At 35.2% G+C, this 18,117-nt stretch overlaps 1 protein-coding gene across 4 annotated transcripts in view; it reads left to right on the plus strand.

Annotated features, from left to right (window-relative positions):
• The window catches only part of ARHGAP39 (Rho GTPase activating protein 39), a 327,894-nt gene that overhangs the window by 138,367 nt on the left and 171,410 nt on the right, over positions 1-18,117 (plus strand). For all 4 annotated transcript variants that reach the window (XM_031947348.1, XM_031947350.1, XM_031947346.1 and 1 more), the window contains exon 4: positions 10,625-11,062. In XM_031947348.1, the coding sequence (XP_031803208.1) occupies positions 10,625-11,062 (438 nt within the window). The remainder of the gene's footprint in view (positions 1-10,624; positions 11,063-18,117) is intronic.

An 18,117-nucleotide genomic window follows, 5' to 3' on the forward strand; every position in this document is an offset into this window, starting at 1 on the left:
TTTGTTATCACAAATAGACTTCTTGTTACCTTGTAGTATAATGAGTAGAACTTAATGAATTACTTTGTTTCAGCATAGTGTAGTGTATATCTGTGATTAGTCAGATATTTAAGTGTCTGCTATATGCTAGCCATTATGCTAAGATCTGGGAATACAAAGATCCTCCCTGCCCTGGAGGACCTTGTGATCTAATGAGGGAAATACTACAAATTGTTATGTTCAAATAAGCTACATATAAGAAAATAAGAAATGATTGACAGAGGGAAGGCACAAGATGTTGTGCTGGTCTTTGACTATGTGAGCACTGCCTATTTTGGGGGAAGTTGTGGTTAATTTCTGTAGAAATGACCAGTAGACTTTAGACTATTCCAGATGCTGGAGATATATGTTTAATAAATACTAAAGGATAATTAGATAAGTTCTGGGTGGGAAGACTAGTGTCACACACACACACACACACACACACACACACACACACACAAAATTCAATGAAGCATCCCATTATTTAAAGACTCATGGAAATAGTCAGTATACAATTTAACTTAAAAGTAATCACAGAATGTCCCTTAGAGCTAGTTAATTTAATTTAATTTCAATTTATTTTCCCCAATTATACATTAAAAAATCCAACTTTTTTGTTATTTACGTCCATTTAAAAAAAAAAAATTTCCTTATGAATTATATTGGGAGAGAACAATCAGAACAAAAGGGAAAAACTATAAGAGGAAAAAAACAGAAGAAAAAGAGGGGAAAAAGTGAACATAGTCTATATTGATTTGCTTTCAGTTTCCATAGTTCTCTCTCTCCTTGCTTGTAGATGGCATTTTTATTTAAAGTTTATTGGGATTGCCTTGAATCACTGAAGCACCAAGAAGAACCAAGTTTGTCATAGTTGATCATCATACAAATCTTGTTGAATGTATTCTTGGTTCTGCTTGTTTTGCTCAGCATCAGTTCATGTAAATTTTTCCAAGCCTTTATAAAATCAGTCTGTTTGTCATTTTTTATAGAACAGTAATATTCCATTACTTTCATATACCATAACTTATTCTGCCATTCCCCACTTGATTGCATCTACTCATTTTCCATTTCTTTGGTACCACAAAAAGAGTTACTACAAACATTTTTATACATGTGGGTCCTTTTCCCTCCTTTATGATTTCCTTGGGATACAGACCCAGTAGTGGCACTGCTAGATCAAAGAGTGTGCACAGTTTTGTATCCCTTTGGGCATATTTCCAAATTAGAGCTAGTTATTTTATCAACAAATGTACTGTTATGGTGTAAAGCATCCTAGGAGTTTGTAGACAGCTGGAGAAAATTGGGGCTCTTGGGTATTTTTTTTTCTCTTGATTTTAGTCATCAACTACTTTGAAGATGAAAAATTTAACTGTTCTTTTTACCTCTTTCCACATTCCCATATTGTCCTAAGGAAATATGTTCCCTGAAAAAAAGCATCTTTGAACCTATTTAATGACTTAGGTGTCCCAATTTTATATACATAATTTTATTCAAATAATTTTATATGATTCTTAAGATTTAGAGTTAGAAGGCAACTTATTGGTCATAGAATATCAGGATCATGGAGTTAGAGCTGGAATTAATCTTAGAGACCAACTGGTCCAGCCTCCCTTCTTTACAAATAAGTAATTTCTATAAAGATTTAGTGACTTGTGCAAGATCAGCATCAAAGAACTTCTTTTTAAAAGAAAAAGATGAAGTGGAAAAAATTAACAAAATCAATTAACATTGTTGAAAAAAATCTCCAAAATGTAATAATTTTTCTTTTTCTTTTCCTAATCCTTTCTCCAATTTCTTTTTCTTATTGATAAGGCTAGTATTTCTAGTATACTATTGAATTATAATGGTGATAATGGATATCTTTGTTTTACTACTGATCTTGTTGGAAAAGCTTCTGGTTTATCCTTATTACCCATACTTGTTCTTCATTTTATATTGATATAACATATCAATTTAAAGATTTAATTTTTAGAAAAGCTGCATTTATCCCTGTTTTCTAATGTTTTATAACAGAAATGTGGGCTGTATATTTATGTAGTTTGAGTGATATGTTGAGGTTTCTTAGTTCTCTTGTAATTTATTTAAAATTTCCTGAAATAGCTTATTAAAAATGCACAGATTTAAATGTTATGTCTTAAGAAAGTGGGCAATTTTGATTATCTAAAAATTTTTAAATTGTGTATAAGTAAAGCTAATTCAGCTAAAATGAAAGGAAAAGCAATAATTTGGTGGAGGGAATGAGAAAGAAATTTGCAGCAAATTTTTCTGGTAAAGATCTCATTTCTAGGTTTTATAGGGAACTGAGTCAGATTTATAAGAATAAAAACCGTTCTCCAGGTGATAAGTTACCAAAGAATATAATAGACGGTTTTCAGAGAAAGATATCCAAATTTATAAATAACTCTATAAAAATTGCTAAGCTAGAATCGATTGGCAACAGTTATGAAATGCATAATGATCCATTTGGGGGGGATATGGATGGGAGCAAGGAGTTAAGAATTACACCTAGATTGTGAGCCTGGTAAAGAAGGTACTGAGAGATGGTAGTACCCCTGAGAGTCATAGGAAAGTTTGAAACAGGAAAGGTCTTGGAGAGAAAGCCAGTGAGTTCTGGATATATTTAAGATGTCTTTGGTACATCCAGTTCAAAATGCCCAGTAAATACTTGGAGAGGTCATAAGAGAGGTTAGAACTAGATAAATAGAGCTGAAAATCATTAGCATGGAGAAGATTATTGAATCCATTGATAGTGGTGAAATTATCAAGTAAAATTAGAGAAAAGAGAAGAAGGCCCAAGACTCCTTTTAGTTACATGACCTAGATGAAGATCCCACAAAGAATACTAGCAGGAGAACCAGGAAAGGGCAGTGTTATTCAAAGCTAGAGAGTAGCAATAATTAGAAGGTGATCCACAATATCAGAGGCTGAAGAGATGTTTAAAAAAAAAGAAAAAAGGAATATGAACCAAGAAAAGACTAGTCAGTTTGGTGATTAAGAAATGCTGGATAACCTTGAGAAAGCAGTTTTAGTGGAATGATGAGATCAGAAACTATACTGTAAAGTATTAATCAGAGTCAAGAAAGAAAGTAGGGCAACCTATTGTGGTTGGTTTTCTTAAAAAGTTTAAGCAGAAATGGGAGGAGAGATATAGTATGATAGCTATTAGAGATGGACAGGTCAAGTGGGGTTTTTTTGAGGATAGACAAGACATGTATTTATATAATAGTAATAGTAAGGCATTCTGTCAGTAGGAAGTGATTGAACATTAGTGCAAGCTTGATGAGAGAGGGGCCAGTCTGCTGGAGAAGACAAGATGGAATGGAACAGTATTTGCATGGGAGGGTTTGCCTTGGCAAAGAGAAGGGCCACTTCTTTATATGAGAAAGAAGTGTAGGAGGAGATAGTGGCAGAAGGCATCCAAGTTATGCAAGTTGAGGAGGAGTAGAGAAAAAGGAGCTCTTAGCAAATGTCCTCTAATTTTTCAGTGAAATCTGAGCAACATTCTCATCTAAGAGAGTGATAGAAGCAAGAGTCATGGAGATGTTATATTTTATAGACCCATATTTCTAGAAAATTGGCAACAGATGATTTGGAAAATGTGATAGAAGGATACAGAATAAATTTTTTCCATGAGAAATGTGGGAGTAATAGTTCCCCTGACACTCACCTGTGTTGAAACATCTGTTTACAGTAATATAGTTTCTATAATATTAAAACATTATGTAACCATGGATGCTTGATAGAGCTACTATGCAAATAGATTTAAAATATTCTGATGCCTTCAATATTATCTAATTTAATTCAATTTGTAGCCAAGGTCACAATGACAGATAATAAAAATAATTATATCAGTTGACATAAAAATACAATATGTGTATGTATGTGTATACTCTTAAAAATCTGCCTTTTAAGTGAATATTAACTCTTTATTCGGAAATATACAAGAATTTGAAGTACAAAGCCTTCTGCCACATAAAACTATTTCACAGTATTTTCATGTCTCATCTGAGTGTTAGAAGATAGGGTGACAAACACATTAGTAAATCTCATTCAAAGAGCTAGAAAGTAAAAACAGGTGGTGTCTGTATGAGGGAAAGAGGGGAAGAAGGGAGGGAGAGAGAGTCCCTCAGCATGCTGAGGACCAGTTTTAATGCCATTTGCCTTATTATTAATGTCAAAAACTTCTTATTTTTTTTTCACAAATTTACTTTTCTTGTATTAATGGATGCTTGTACATCGGAATCAGCCTGAGCAGAACTTTTAATAAATTCTTGTTTTCAGGCAAAAGTTTCTCCTTTTTTAACTTGTAGGTTCTAAATCACTTTTAATTTTAATATGCATAATGACCATATTTGAATTCTCCTGAGCATTTTTTCTTGTTAAATAGTTGAGTTTATATAATAGTAAAGTTGCTGCTGTACCTTTCTAATATGACCTTGTGATGGAATGGAAAAACTCCTGCTCTACTGTATCTCATATCTGAAGCTTAATCACTTTTTCAACAATAGTTATTCAACCACCAAATTTGTACTAGTAGTAAGGTTATACATTGGCTGAAACCTCTTATTTGTAAGCTGTAGCAGTAAATTCACCTGTAAATAGTGATGATATATTTAAAGAGATAGACTTAAGCCACATGAATGGTTTCTCCATGTTCCCTGCCCATCTCTTCTTCAATTTCCATCTCTCATTCCTTGGAGCTGTAACTTCAGTCCACCAGCCCACCTTCTCATAAGAGTTGCCCAGAAACCAAGAGCCAGCAAAGTTAAGACAAGCCCACCAAGTCCAGACACCTTGGCCCTTCTGTTGTGCCCTGCCTTTGATCTACTCATTCAGTTTTAAACTCTATGAGGTCTAGCTTTTGAACTCATTCAATTGAAATTATTTTCTACAAAGTAACCATTGAGCAAATCTAATGGTCTTTTGTTACTTCTCATCTTTCTTGACTTTTCTGTATCTTTTTGTTGTCGATCATTCTTTTTTTCAGTATAGACTCTCCTCTTTGTATTTGAATGAAACTATATTCTTCTGATTTCTCCATTCTTTTCACTATTCTTGACTCTTATTTTGCTGAATCTTCTTTTAAGCCATACTCACTAATCATGAATGCTCCTATCCACCCTCCCACATCTGATTGTCCTTCATTCTCTTCTCCCTTTATATTCTCTTACTTCTCTGAAAAGTGACTTACTCATTGTTTGATGAGAATTTTTATTTCTTTCAAAGTTGTTTTTTCTTGACTTTGTTGTTCTTCTACACATTGTTTTATTGGGTCTGATCACTTGACATTTAATGTTTGTACTACCCAGGGGACTCTGGAAACTCTTGTTTCATGATTTCTCCTACATTAGTGATATTTTAATCATCAGTTTTATCAATTCCTGGGAATTCAGTAATCATCTCCCTACAGATCTTAGATCTGTAAACATTTTAATCTCTTGAACTGAATGTCTTTTGAACACTTGAAACTCACTGTCCAAAACAACTTATCTTTCTCCCAAAATCCATATCCTTCCTTAACTTCTCTATATACTGTTGAACACACCACCATTATCTCTGTCCCACAACCTCACCTATCATCCTTTTAATTCTTCACGCCCACTCACCTGACCTATCTACTCTTACTGTTTTGATCTTCACAATTTCTTCCATATATATCCCCCTTTTCTCCAATTATACAACTACCATATTGGAACAGACTCTTATAACCCTGTTTGTTTTTTTAATATACCCCAAAGAAGAGAACAATTTAAAAACATCTATAAACAAAACCTTAACAAAAAGCAAAGTTTGAACAAAAACTCAACCAGAATTCCTAGGAAATATGAAGCAAGAGAGCTCTTGAGGAAAAGAGACAAGACTATGAAAGGAAGACTAGGAAAAAAGAACTGACAGCTTAACATGGTTTTGCAGAGCAACAAACTCCTGGAAAATTAGAATGGTCAACTGCCTGAGACAATAAGAATATTAAGATAAATACAAGAAAAAGTAGAATAATGTTGAAATTAAAGTCATTATTAGGAGTTTTCCCCCCAATTATGTATCCATAAATCTAACAACTTAAGTGAAATGTATGACCATTTACAAAAATATAAATTACCCAGATAAACAGGAGAGGAAATAAAATGCTTAAAGCCTTAGAAAAATAAATTGAATAAGGCACAAGTGAGTTCCCTGAGAAAAATTCTCCAGGACTAGGTGCATTCACAAGTGAATTCTACCAAATTTTTTTAAAGCTTTTTATTTTCAAAACATATACATGGATAATTTTTCAACATGGATCCTTGAAAACCCTAGCGTTCCCTTTCTTCCCTCTAGCCCTCCCCTAGATGACAAGTAATACAATATATATTAAACATGTTAAAAATATATGTTAAATCCAATATATGTATATATATTTATACAATTATCATGCTGCATAAGAAAAATTAAATCAAAAAGGAAAAAAATGAGAAAAAATTCAAGCAAACAACAACAAAGAGTAAAAATGCTATGTTGTGATCCATACTCAGTTCCCACAGTCCTCTCTTGTGTAGATGGCTCTCTTCATCACAAGAGCATTGGAACTCTCCTCAATCACCTCATTGTCGAAAAGAGCCATCAAGGGGCAGTTAGGTTGAGCAGTGGATAGAGCACCAGCCCTGAAGTCAGGAGGACCTAAGTTCAAATCTGGTCTGAAATACTTGACACTTCCTAGCTATGTAACCCTGGGCAAGTCACTTAACCTAAATTGAGGGGGGGGGGGGGGGGATGAGAGCGGGGGAGAAAAGGGGCCATCAAAATTGATCATTGTATAATCTTGTTGTTGTCATGTGCAATGATCTCCTGGTTCTGCTTATTTCCTTCAACATCAGTTCATATAAGTCTCTCCAAGTCTTTCTAAAATCGTCCTGCTTATCGTTTCTTATAGAACAGTAATGTGTTCCATTACATTCATATACCATCACTTATTCAGCCATTCTCCAACTGATGGGCATCCATTCGGTTTCCAGTTTCTAGCCACTACAAAAAGTGTTATCACAAACATTTTTGCACAAGTGGGTCCCTTTCCCTCCTTTAAGATCTCTTTGGGATATAAACCCAGTAAAAACACTGCAGGGTCAAAGGGTATGCACAGTTTGATAACTTTGAGCATAGTTCCAAACTGCTTTCCAGAATTATTGGATCAGTTTACAACTCCACCAACAATTCTATCAAATTTTTAAAGAACAGTTAATTCCCTTAATATATAAACTGTTTGGGAAAATAGTAAAGGAGTCTAGCAAATTCTTTTATAACAAAAATATGCATTGATACCTAACCAGGAAGAGACAAAATAGAGACCAATTTCTCTAGTGAATATTTATGCAGAAATTTGAAATAAAAAATATTAGATGGGAGATTACAGAAATATAATCACAAAGATCAGACACTGCCACACACATGTAACCTTTAAGGGGAAGACACCACCAGTCTCCTTCTGAAGCTGGCACTTGAGCTGAGTCTTAAGAAAATAAAGAATTTCAAAGATGGATATGAGGAGGGAGAACCCTCTAGGTTTTTAGGACAATCCAATGTAAGAACATATACAAGTGTGACCTAATGTTATGTGTGAGTAGTAACATCAAGGAGAACTTTATGGTTGGACTATAGGGTGAATAGATGGAAGGAAATGGGAAAGATATAAAGGGACCAGATTATGAAAAGCTTTAAATACCAAAAAGAGGAGTTCATATTTGTTCCTAGTGATTATAGAAAACCAACAGTTTATTAATGTGTTTGTGTGTTTTCAGGGAGAGTGATATTCAGACTAACACTTTGGAAGCCATGTGAAGGATGGATTGGAAAGGGGAGAGGCATGAGAAAGCAAAATGAGGAAGCTCTTGAAATAGTCTAGGCAAACTGTGATGAGACTCTGAACAAGAGAGTGCTGAAAAAGGTTGTGGATTTAGAAATGGGATTTGGCAATTTGTTAGATAAATGAAGAATGAAGTGTCAAAGGTAAACACTAATTTTGGGAACGTGTGTGACTAGAAGTTCAGAAGAAAAAAAAAGTTTGACAGGGGAAAGAGCGATTTCTGTTTTGGACATTGAAATGCTATGAGAAATCCAGTTCCGAATGTGCAAGTCTCTTGATGATGTAGAAACTAGAGATCAGGAGAGAAAGCCCAGAGCTAGATAAATTTTAAAGATAGATAGATTAATGGAAGGACAGATACACACACACACACACACACACACACACACACACACATCTGGGAATCATCTGCATAGAAGTAATAATAATATATCCTATATCCTCAACTAAATCATGATTACTGAAGGAACAAGGGTCATAGCTGTGTATAATAATTCTAATATCTCATACGTTGTCTTGTACAAAGTGGATGTTCACTGTTTATTGTACATTATGATCCTACTCCTAAAAATTTTATTACTCTCATAGCTTAAGACAGCAGTCTGGAACCTTGGTATATCTTCATAGTCTTGCCAGTGATTATTGGTGTGAACTTACATGATCTTTGAGTTACTTATAGCAAATGAATAACAAATTCAGTTTTTATATAATATCAGTGTTGGCTGCTTTAGAAAAATAATAGAGGATAGATGAGTTAGTGTTGTAAAAGGCTTTTGGTGCCATAGAACAATGACTTTAAAAGTATTGAAAACATTAATTATGAAGAATAAAGACTTACATAATTCTTTGAGTTCAACAGATGAAAGTCTGAGTATTGGTTAATATATTTTTACAAGAGCATCATCATTTTATAAGATTTAATTAAATGTTTTACAAATGTTATTTCAGCAGGAAACTGAGGCTAGTCAGTTTCCTTTTGCTTCATGATCATACATACTAAATGTTGCTTGAGTTAAATTGTATTTATTTTTCCTACTGAAGACTCAGATTGATGTGCTTTGTGATTTTATATATCTCTTTGTACAGCTGGTTCTTTTTGTAAGCTTCAGCTGCTCTGTGGGGTGATTTTGGCAGCTGTTGACTGCCAGTTGTCTCTTGTTCAAGGTATGTCTAGATTGGCAGTAGTTAAACCAATCAGGAAATGCCAGAGCATGTAGAAGGGGAAATGTTTCTGTTTAATAAGATTCAAAACCAAACAGAAACAGAAAAAGTCATTAAAGCTTAAAGCAAATCCATTCAAGTAGAGCACTGGCCAGCCTGTGTATCTATCCTCTAGGTAACATCATTTCTAGATACCTACTTTACACCCATCATTCCTTTTCATTGTTTCCTCCTATTTTTGTTGCACTAAAAGCCCAGGAGATGAATTGATGATGACTTAAGCATATGAACCCATATGAAGAGAGTTTAATTTGTGGCCCAGGAAGGCTCCCAACCAAAATCTTAACTCTTCCTCCTCCTCCTCCCAAAAGGTGTCAGCTGCCTAATCTTTGTAAACATGATAATCTTGGTTCATCTCTTTGGCCTAGTCAGCATACTTAGCCTACTTTTTTGTCACTCAGCATTTTAATGGATCAGGAACCAGCTTTGCAGTTAGAAAAACTTAAGTTCAGGTTCATCTGACACATACTGTTGCACCGTCAACTTTCCAAGATTATGTATCTATATAAACATGGTTACTTATCTATATAGGTTGAATGAGTTCTTTATACCAATGAAATCAGTTCTGAAACAAAAAATAGGGATTAATGGGATAATTTGGGGGAGAATAAGACCAAACATCATATGGTGCTAACTTAATAAAACAAACTTGTTTTAATAATAACTAACATTTATATAGTACTTACAGGCACTATATATTTATACACACACACACACACTACAATTATCTTATATTATTTTCACAATTCTGAGAGAGGGAAGGACTAGTATTATCTTCATTCTACAGATAAGGAAACTGTGGCAAACTGAGGTTAAGTAACTTGCGTGAACAAGTTCCTGCAGCTAGTTAAGTGTCAGGCCAGATTTTAACTGAAGTCTTTCTGGCTCCAGGCCCAGCACTCTATCCACTATCTTACCTAATTACCCCTTTCTATCTTTCTAAGAGATAGATTTTCCAGGATTGAAGGCTTAAAACATATTATTTGGGCCTCATCTTGCAGAGACCAGATGCTAAGTGAGACATACCACAAATTCACAGGAAAAGAAAGCAACAAAGTGGTGGTTGTTGTCCTTTGTTCTTGAAGAGGACCAAAATGACATCACTTTGAGAATCAAGTTACAGTCTGTCTGACTGTGGTTGATCAGACCAATACGAGCTTAGAATGCTCTGCCATAGGTCAGATACAAAGTGGGGGAGATGTTTCCCAGAATGATGACTATAGAGCTGGGCCAGATGCAGGATTGTATTGCCATTTCCAGATCTCTTGGGTTTTTCTTCCTCTTTAGTAGCAATTGGTATTGGTATTGATGAGACAAGTAGTCCTGACTGCAGGGCCAGTGATCTGGAGGTCTGTTCTCTTCCCACAGCTCTTGGGCTGAGAGAGTTGGGCTATCTCCATTGAGGTCTAAAGAAAGGGAGGCCTTAATCATGGTGGTGGCTGTGGCTTGACTGCCCCGGCACATGCCACTTCCTCTTTTTCCCCGGATGCTTTCTCTTCTGATCATACCTAACAGACATTCTCTTTTTGGTGTTTTCTTTTTCAGGCTAGAATGGGTGGAAATCATCGAGCCTCGAACACGAGAACGCATGTATGCCAATCTCATCACAGGCGAGTGTGTATGGGACCCACCTGCTGGCGTGCGGATTAAACGTACCAATGAGAACCAGTGGTGGGAGCTTTTTGATCCAAACACATCTCGTTTTTATTATTATAATGCCACCACTCAGAGAACTGTATGGCACCGGCCACAAAACTGTGACATCATCCCTCTTGCCAAGCTTCAGACCTTGAAGCAGAATACAGAATCCCCAAGGGCTTCAACAGAGAATAGCCCTGGACGCAGTAGCAATGTCAGTCGAGAAGGCAGCACCAGCTCTTCCCTGGAACAAGAGCTAGAAGCTAGCGAGAAGGCTCAGGAACAACAGGCCCGAGCCAATCGACAGTCAACCCAATTTACTGCAGTGAAAGAAGAGAATGAGAGGTAAGACGGGAATCAAATGTAAACCAGAGAAGGTGCTAGTAGTTTGTCTTCTTTCCCAACTGACATTTTTTTAGGAGGATTTTCTAGCTTTTGTTTTGGGAGAGAATGAGACAGCCTGTCATGAGCTGCTTATGGTGCCTTCAAGCTATTTTTCCTTTTGCTCTTATTTGATACAAGACACTTGTGTTAAAGGAAGTGGAAGATAAAGTTTCTCCAGGGTTATTGTTTTGTTCAGCCTGTGTCTTTTTTGCTTTTCGTTAAACAAACAAACAGATAAATAAATAAATAAATAAATAAATAAATTTAGTTCATTAGATGTTTCTCAATTACATATAAAAAATTTTTAACATTCATTTTTTTTTTTTAATTTTGAGTTTCACATTCTCTTTCTCCTTCTACCCCTCACCTATCTCACTTGAAGGCAAGAAATATAATGTTGATTCTGCATGCAGTTATACAAAACATATATCCATATTACTTGCTCTTCGTTCTTGATGTGATTTCCCTCTTTGCAAGTATGTTTCCATGTAAAATATTTTGGGAGGATGAAGGAGAAGATGGTTACTGTTTTCAGTTACTTAAAGGGCTTTCAAAGGTTAGACAGAGGAAACTTTTTTTTCTTGGTCTTTGAGAACAGAAATAGAAGCAATAGATGAAAAATATGGAGAGTTTTATGTCAATGTAAGGAAAGACTCTCTATTCTAAAGCTATCCAGAAGTGAATTGGACTTATTTCTATGCTTCCCAACCCTTTAAAAAAAGACAGCCTTCCTATAAGAAATATAAAAGTATAGGTTAGATTAGATTTCTCCTGAAATACTTTCAAGCCTTTAGAGTCATTGAGGTTGAGAAGCTGGATTAAAAAGTTTTCATAGTGTTGAACCTTATGCTGCCTTCTCCAGACACTTTTGTATCTCTGTGTTTGGCTTCTCAATTGTAAACTCCATTAGTGATCATGAAGTCACAGAGGTGTGTATAATAACTTTGAAGATTAAAAAGTCTGTAAAGTGTTCTTAAGTGTTAAGTTAATTTCCACTTTTCTCAGTCTGACTTTGCTTCTCATAAGCCTTCAAAGACTTAGTCTTTGAGAATAAGAACTCTCAACCTACCTTTGTAGTGTAGAGTAGCTTACTCTAGGTTTCCATAGAAAGCTGAAGGAAGCTAGAATTAAGTCTCAGGTGAGGCTGTAGGTATATAATATGGGTACAGAGAACAAGAATGAGGGCTTTCTTCCCCATACTCAAACTGGGTACTGGCTTTATATGAATATACCTATGCATAATCTACCTACAAATCTTATCTTCAGGCATGGCTTTAAGTGCCTTTGATGCTTATTTAGTCCCAGAAAAGCTAGATGACTAGTTAGTTAGTGTCTACAAGTGACTTCTCCAGAAATCACAATGTTTTGGTTCCCTGACTTATTATCATTCAGCAAGGGATATTTCTGGAACCTTGTCAAAGATGTTAGCAAGTTCAAGAAGTTCTGATTAAGCTAAACTCTCCATATGGGTAGCTGACATCCCCTTGCTGAGAGGATAAGTGACTGCTCCTTGTGGGTTAAGTTACCCATGTGACTTTAGAGTCTGTTGCAAAAGGCAACAGAAAACAAATGAGAGTCAACATGAAAGAGCTGGCCCTTGTCAGCTGCTTCCTTCTTTCTCTCCTTAGATGGAAATTCCATCTGAGAAACCCTGGCTTTGCAAACAGCTGGAGAGTTGTTGATTTTGTAGTTGACACTACTCTCTGAACTTTCAGCTTGGCAGGCTACAGTCTTTATTTCCATTATTGATGTAGCCAACCAACCCCTCCTAGTCATATCAGTGGCTGCATTCCTTTCAGTCTCATATCAGAAATATAATGTGACAAGTGGCCAGGGGCAGCTGTCCATTTTGATGTTATGTTAGGAGGAGGGGAAGTGGTGTGGTGTAGCAGAGGGAACAGTAAAGTAGGAGAAATCAAGGGACCTGGGATATGTGACCCTGAATATGCAATTAATTAACTAGAACTAAAAGAACCTTAGATCCCATCCAATGAAGGAAATCAAAGCCTAAATTTGAGAGGGGAGGCAGGACGCAGAGGCAGAGAGGTTTTCCCCAGACCACACCAATTTTTAGGGTAGACTAGAAAACAAATCTAGGTTTCCTAACCAGAATTTCCACCTTAATTTCCTTCTCTATTAAAAAATGTCAATTAAAAATATTTTTTAAAATCAGACTTCAGTTTGATTCAGTTCAATACATATTTTGTTTGATATTTCCTATCTGCAAGATACTCTTGTAGGTCCTCAAGGAGAGGAGCTTACATTTTCCAGGTTGGAGGACTTCAACATATATATTGATAAAGATTAAGTAGGTATAAAAGTGATAAAAAAAATCAAGTTATGAAAAAAAAATTTTAATTTATTTTCTGTCGCTGGAATTTCCATATAATCCTTTTTTACCCCAAAACCAAATTGCATACTCTTATAATTAAAGGCTAAAGAGGAAAAGGGGTGAGGAATTTAGCAATACTAACCAATACATTGACCAAGTTTAATGGTATATGCAATGTTTACAATCATATTCCTTCCACCTTTTCAAAGAAGGAAAGGAAGTTTATTTTCTTCATCTCTTCTTTAGAGAATAGTTTGTCTTCAGAGTAATTTCAAGGGGGAGAAAATGTTAACAACTGAGGAGAACAGGAAAAGCTTTGTGAATTGTAATACATAGTTAATATGAATTGGTTCTATCATTTTGAAAAGCAATTTGGAAAGCTAAGAAAGTGACTACAGTTCTCATACCTTTTTGGACCAAATTATCTCACTCTTAAACATTTTTTCTCAAAGAGATAAAAAGAAAGGCTCCCATGTATACAAAAATATTTGAAAAAGCACTTTGGTAGTAGCAAAGAAGTAGAAAATTGTTGATTTCCATTGACTGGTGATAGCTCAACAAATAATGATACAATATATGAATTCAATCAGATGTGCTATAAATGTTCAACAATTGGCACTTCAGGAAAAAAGATGGAGTACACATGACATAACTTATTGAAATATAGGTGTTAAACATTTTTTCTTAAAACCAGTTTGTTTATCCCTAGAGAATGAACTAAAAAACTAATTGAAAGATTTTAAAGTTACAGGATATAAATAAGCTTATATAAATCAACATTTCTATGTACTATCAACAAAACTAAACAGGAAGAAATAGAAAAATTCCATTCAAAATAACTGCACATAGTATGAAATACTCAGGAATCTTCTTGCAAAGATAAATTTGTTGCCAGGGATTGTATGAACACAATTACAAAATATTTTTTGCACAAATAAAGACATTTAAACAATGGGAGAAATATTAATTGCTCATAGCTAGGCCAACCCCATATAAGAAAAATAATAATTCCCCCTAGATTTATTTAGTGCCATACTAGTCATCTTATCAAAAATTATTTTGTGGAACTAGAAAAAATAATAACAAAATTAATCTGGAAGAACAAGAACTCAAGAACACAAGGGAATTGGTGGGGGAAAATGTGAAGGAAGGTGGCCTAGCAATATATTTCAAAACAGTAATCATGGAAACATTCTAGAACTGGCTGAGAAATAAGAGTGATGCATCTATGGAATAGATTAGGTATGTAATCCATAGTGGGAAATGACTCTAGTAATCTAGAAACTGAAAAATCCAAAGATCCAAGATTTGGGGGTAAAAACTTACCATTTGACAAAAATTGCTGGGAAAATTGGAAAGCATTGTGAAAAATTAGGCATAGACCAACATCTCATACTGTATAACAATATAGGGTCAAAATGGAAAAGTGATTTAGACAAAGAGTTATAGTGTAAATAAATAAGGAGAGTATATGGAAAAACAAAACTGTAAGATCTATGGATAAGGGAAGAATTTATGTCCAAATGAGATAGAAAGCATCATTGGAAATAAAATGGGGCATTTTGATTACATGAAATTGAAAAGGTTTTACACAAGCAAAGTCAAGTACAGTTAAAATTAGAAAGAAAGAAAATGGAGGAGATTTATAGCAGATTTTTTTTTGGTAATGGCCCCATTTCTCAAATATATAGAAAAATGAACCATTTCTAAAAACACAAGCCATTTACTTTCTACATAGGCAGTCCAGAAATTAACTGGTATTCTACCAACTCCTTAACTCTTTGTTTTTTGTGGGGGTAGAATGTGGATGCTGGTTAGTTCTTTTAATACTGATTTTTCTTCTTGCTCAGAAAGTAATGGCTAATGGTTAGGGTGGTTTCCAGTTTAAGTGTGGTGGAGATTCTCACTATTTTTCACTTTTTCCAGGAAGTAGGGGTGGGCAGAAGATACCAGTGTTAGAAGACAGATTTTTCCCCCCTGATATCTTGCTCAAAATTAAAAAAAAAAAAAAAAGCTAAAAAAAACTTTCAACATGTAATTGGATAATATTTAGTGAAATAAAAATATATTAGCAAACCAGTTTAGAGAACTTACAATAGGAACTCCTAATCTATAAAACCAAGGAAAAAATCATTGAATTGGACAATTAAGATATTCTTAGTAACTTTGAAGAGAGCTATTTTTTTTAGCTGAGTAATGAGATCAGAAGCCATATTGCAAAGGGTTGAGGAGTGAGCAAAAGGAGAAGTGAGGGCAATGAGTGTACACAGTTTTTTCAAGGATTTTGAGAAAGGAAGGAATAGCTTGAGGAGATAGTAGGGTCTAATGAAGTTTTTATTATCATTATTATTATTAATCATCATAATTATTTTATGGATAGAAGAGATAGGCCATGTTTGAAATCATGGGAAAGAAGGGAAGGAAGCTATTAATGGGAAGAAATTTGAGAATCATGAGATTATAGTGCATTCTACTAGAGAATATGAGAGGGGACAGCATCAGGGGCATATATCTATGTGTTAGATTTGATACAAAGGCCATCCCTTTGTAAGAAACTGGGGAAAGGAGAAGAGAATGGGACATGATGTCAAGTGGTTTTAATATTAAAAAGGACTGGAAAAGATATAATTCTCCTTAAATGATATTAGTCTTTTTCAGTAAAGACTCCACTGAAGGTAGAGAGGAGGCCTTGAAGAAGAAAGATTTAGGATAAGATTTATGGAAAGTGAGATAAGAGAACAGATTAGGAAGGAATCAGGACTGTCTTGGAACAGTGAGAACTTAATTTTGTAATGTTCCTAATCTTCATAGTTGGGAGACTTCCTCAGCATAATCATCAATTCATAACTGGGGGTGGAGAGAAATGGATGGAGGAAAGTAATCTGGGGTGAAGATTTGGCAAAAGAAGAGCATCACTTAGAAGAAAAAGCAAGGGATTCAAGGGTGGAGGGCCATGGAGACTGAACTATTGGCTTGAGGTTGGAGAATGAGGAAATGAAGTCAGAGCAGCATGACAGCTTAAAAAGTACTAGGCAGAGAAAGAATCAGGGAGCTCAGTGAGAGCAAAGACAAAGAAGGAGCATGCGTGATAAGAGGTAAATGACAGGAGGCTATGGAAATGGCCAGGGAAGTAACCGTTTCTAATTAGGGAACTGGAACACTTGTGAATTATGGCAAGATCTAGTGCATGATTATTCCCACATGTTGGTTCCATTGTGATGGAAGGAAGGAGTCAGTCATAAGATTTAAGGGGGTTGGGGAAATGGGAAGTTATGGGGTCTGTGCAAGGATCTACATGGATAGAGAACAGAAATAGGAGAGGAGAAGATGGTCAGCTATATGTTAAACTCCTTGAGAAAGGAAGGATAATGACCTAGGCTTTGGTTTTGATTGAGTATACTTCAAAGGAAGAAAAATATTGAGTCAAGGAAAGATTGTCTGGAAGTGCAAAGGGGAGTAAAGAATATTCCTAATTCATTCTCTCCACCTCCCCAGGAACTAGTCTGCATCATCTCATTGATGAAGAGACCCAGATCCAATGATCTCCTGGTTTTGCTCATTTCACTCAGCATCAGTTCATGTAGGTCTCTCCAGACCTCTCTGAAATCATCCTGTGATCGTTTCTTACAGAACAATAATATTCCATAACATTCATATATCATAAATTATTCAGCCATTCTCCAACTGATGGGCATCCACTCTGTTTCCAGTTTCTTGCCACTACAAAGAGGGCTGCCACAAACATTTTTGCACATTTTGCACATGTGGACCCTTTAGTGTCCCAGTTTTCTCATATCTCCAACATTTGTTATTATCTTTTCCTGTCATCTTAGCCAATCATATGACTAGAAATAATTTCAATTTCTTCATTTGAAAATTGTTTTCATAGCTTTGACCATTTATCAATTGCACAATGGCATGAATTCTTTTTTTTCTTTTTTTTTTTTTTAATAGCCTTTTATTTACAGGATATATGCATGGGTAACTTTACAGCATTAACAATTGCCAAACCTCTTGTTCCAATTTTTCACCTCTTACCCCCCCATCCCCTCCCCTAGATGGCAGGATGACCAGTAGATGTTAAATATATTAAAATATAAATTAGATACACAATAAGTATACATGACCAAAATGTTATTTTGCTGTACAAAAAGAATCAGACTCTGAAATATTATACAATTAGCTTGTGAAGGAAATCAAAAATGCAGGTGTCCATAAATATAGGGATTGGGAATTCAATGTAATGGTTTTTAGTCATCTCCCAGAGTTCTTTTTCTGTATAGCTAGTTCAGTTCATTACTGCTCCATTAGAAATGATTTGGTTGATCTCGTTGCTGAGGATGGCCAGGTCCATCAGAACTGGTCATCATATAGTATTGTTGTTGAAGTATATAATGATCTCCTGGTCCTGCTCATTTCACTCAGCATCAGTTCGTGTAAGTCTCTCCAGGCCTTTCTGAAATCATCCTGTTGGTCATTTCTTACCGAACAGTAATATTCCATAATATTCATATACCACAGTTTATTCAGCCATTCTCCAACTGATGGACATAATGGCATGAATTCTTATAAATTTCAGTCATTTCTCTATATATTTTAAAAATGAGGCCTTTATCAGATCCTTTGAATGTAAAAATGTTTTCCCAATTTATTGCTTCCCCTTCTAATGTTGTCTGCATTAGGT

Source organism: Sarcophilus harrisii, chromosome 1 (genome assembly GCF_902635505.1).
Source record: "Sarcophilus harrisii chromosome 1, mSarHar1.11, whole genome shotgun sequence".
NCBI classification, from domain to species: domain Eukaryota; kingdom Metazoa; phylum Chordata; class Mammalia; order Dasyuromorphia; family Dasyuridae; genus Sarcophilus; species Sarcophilus harrisii.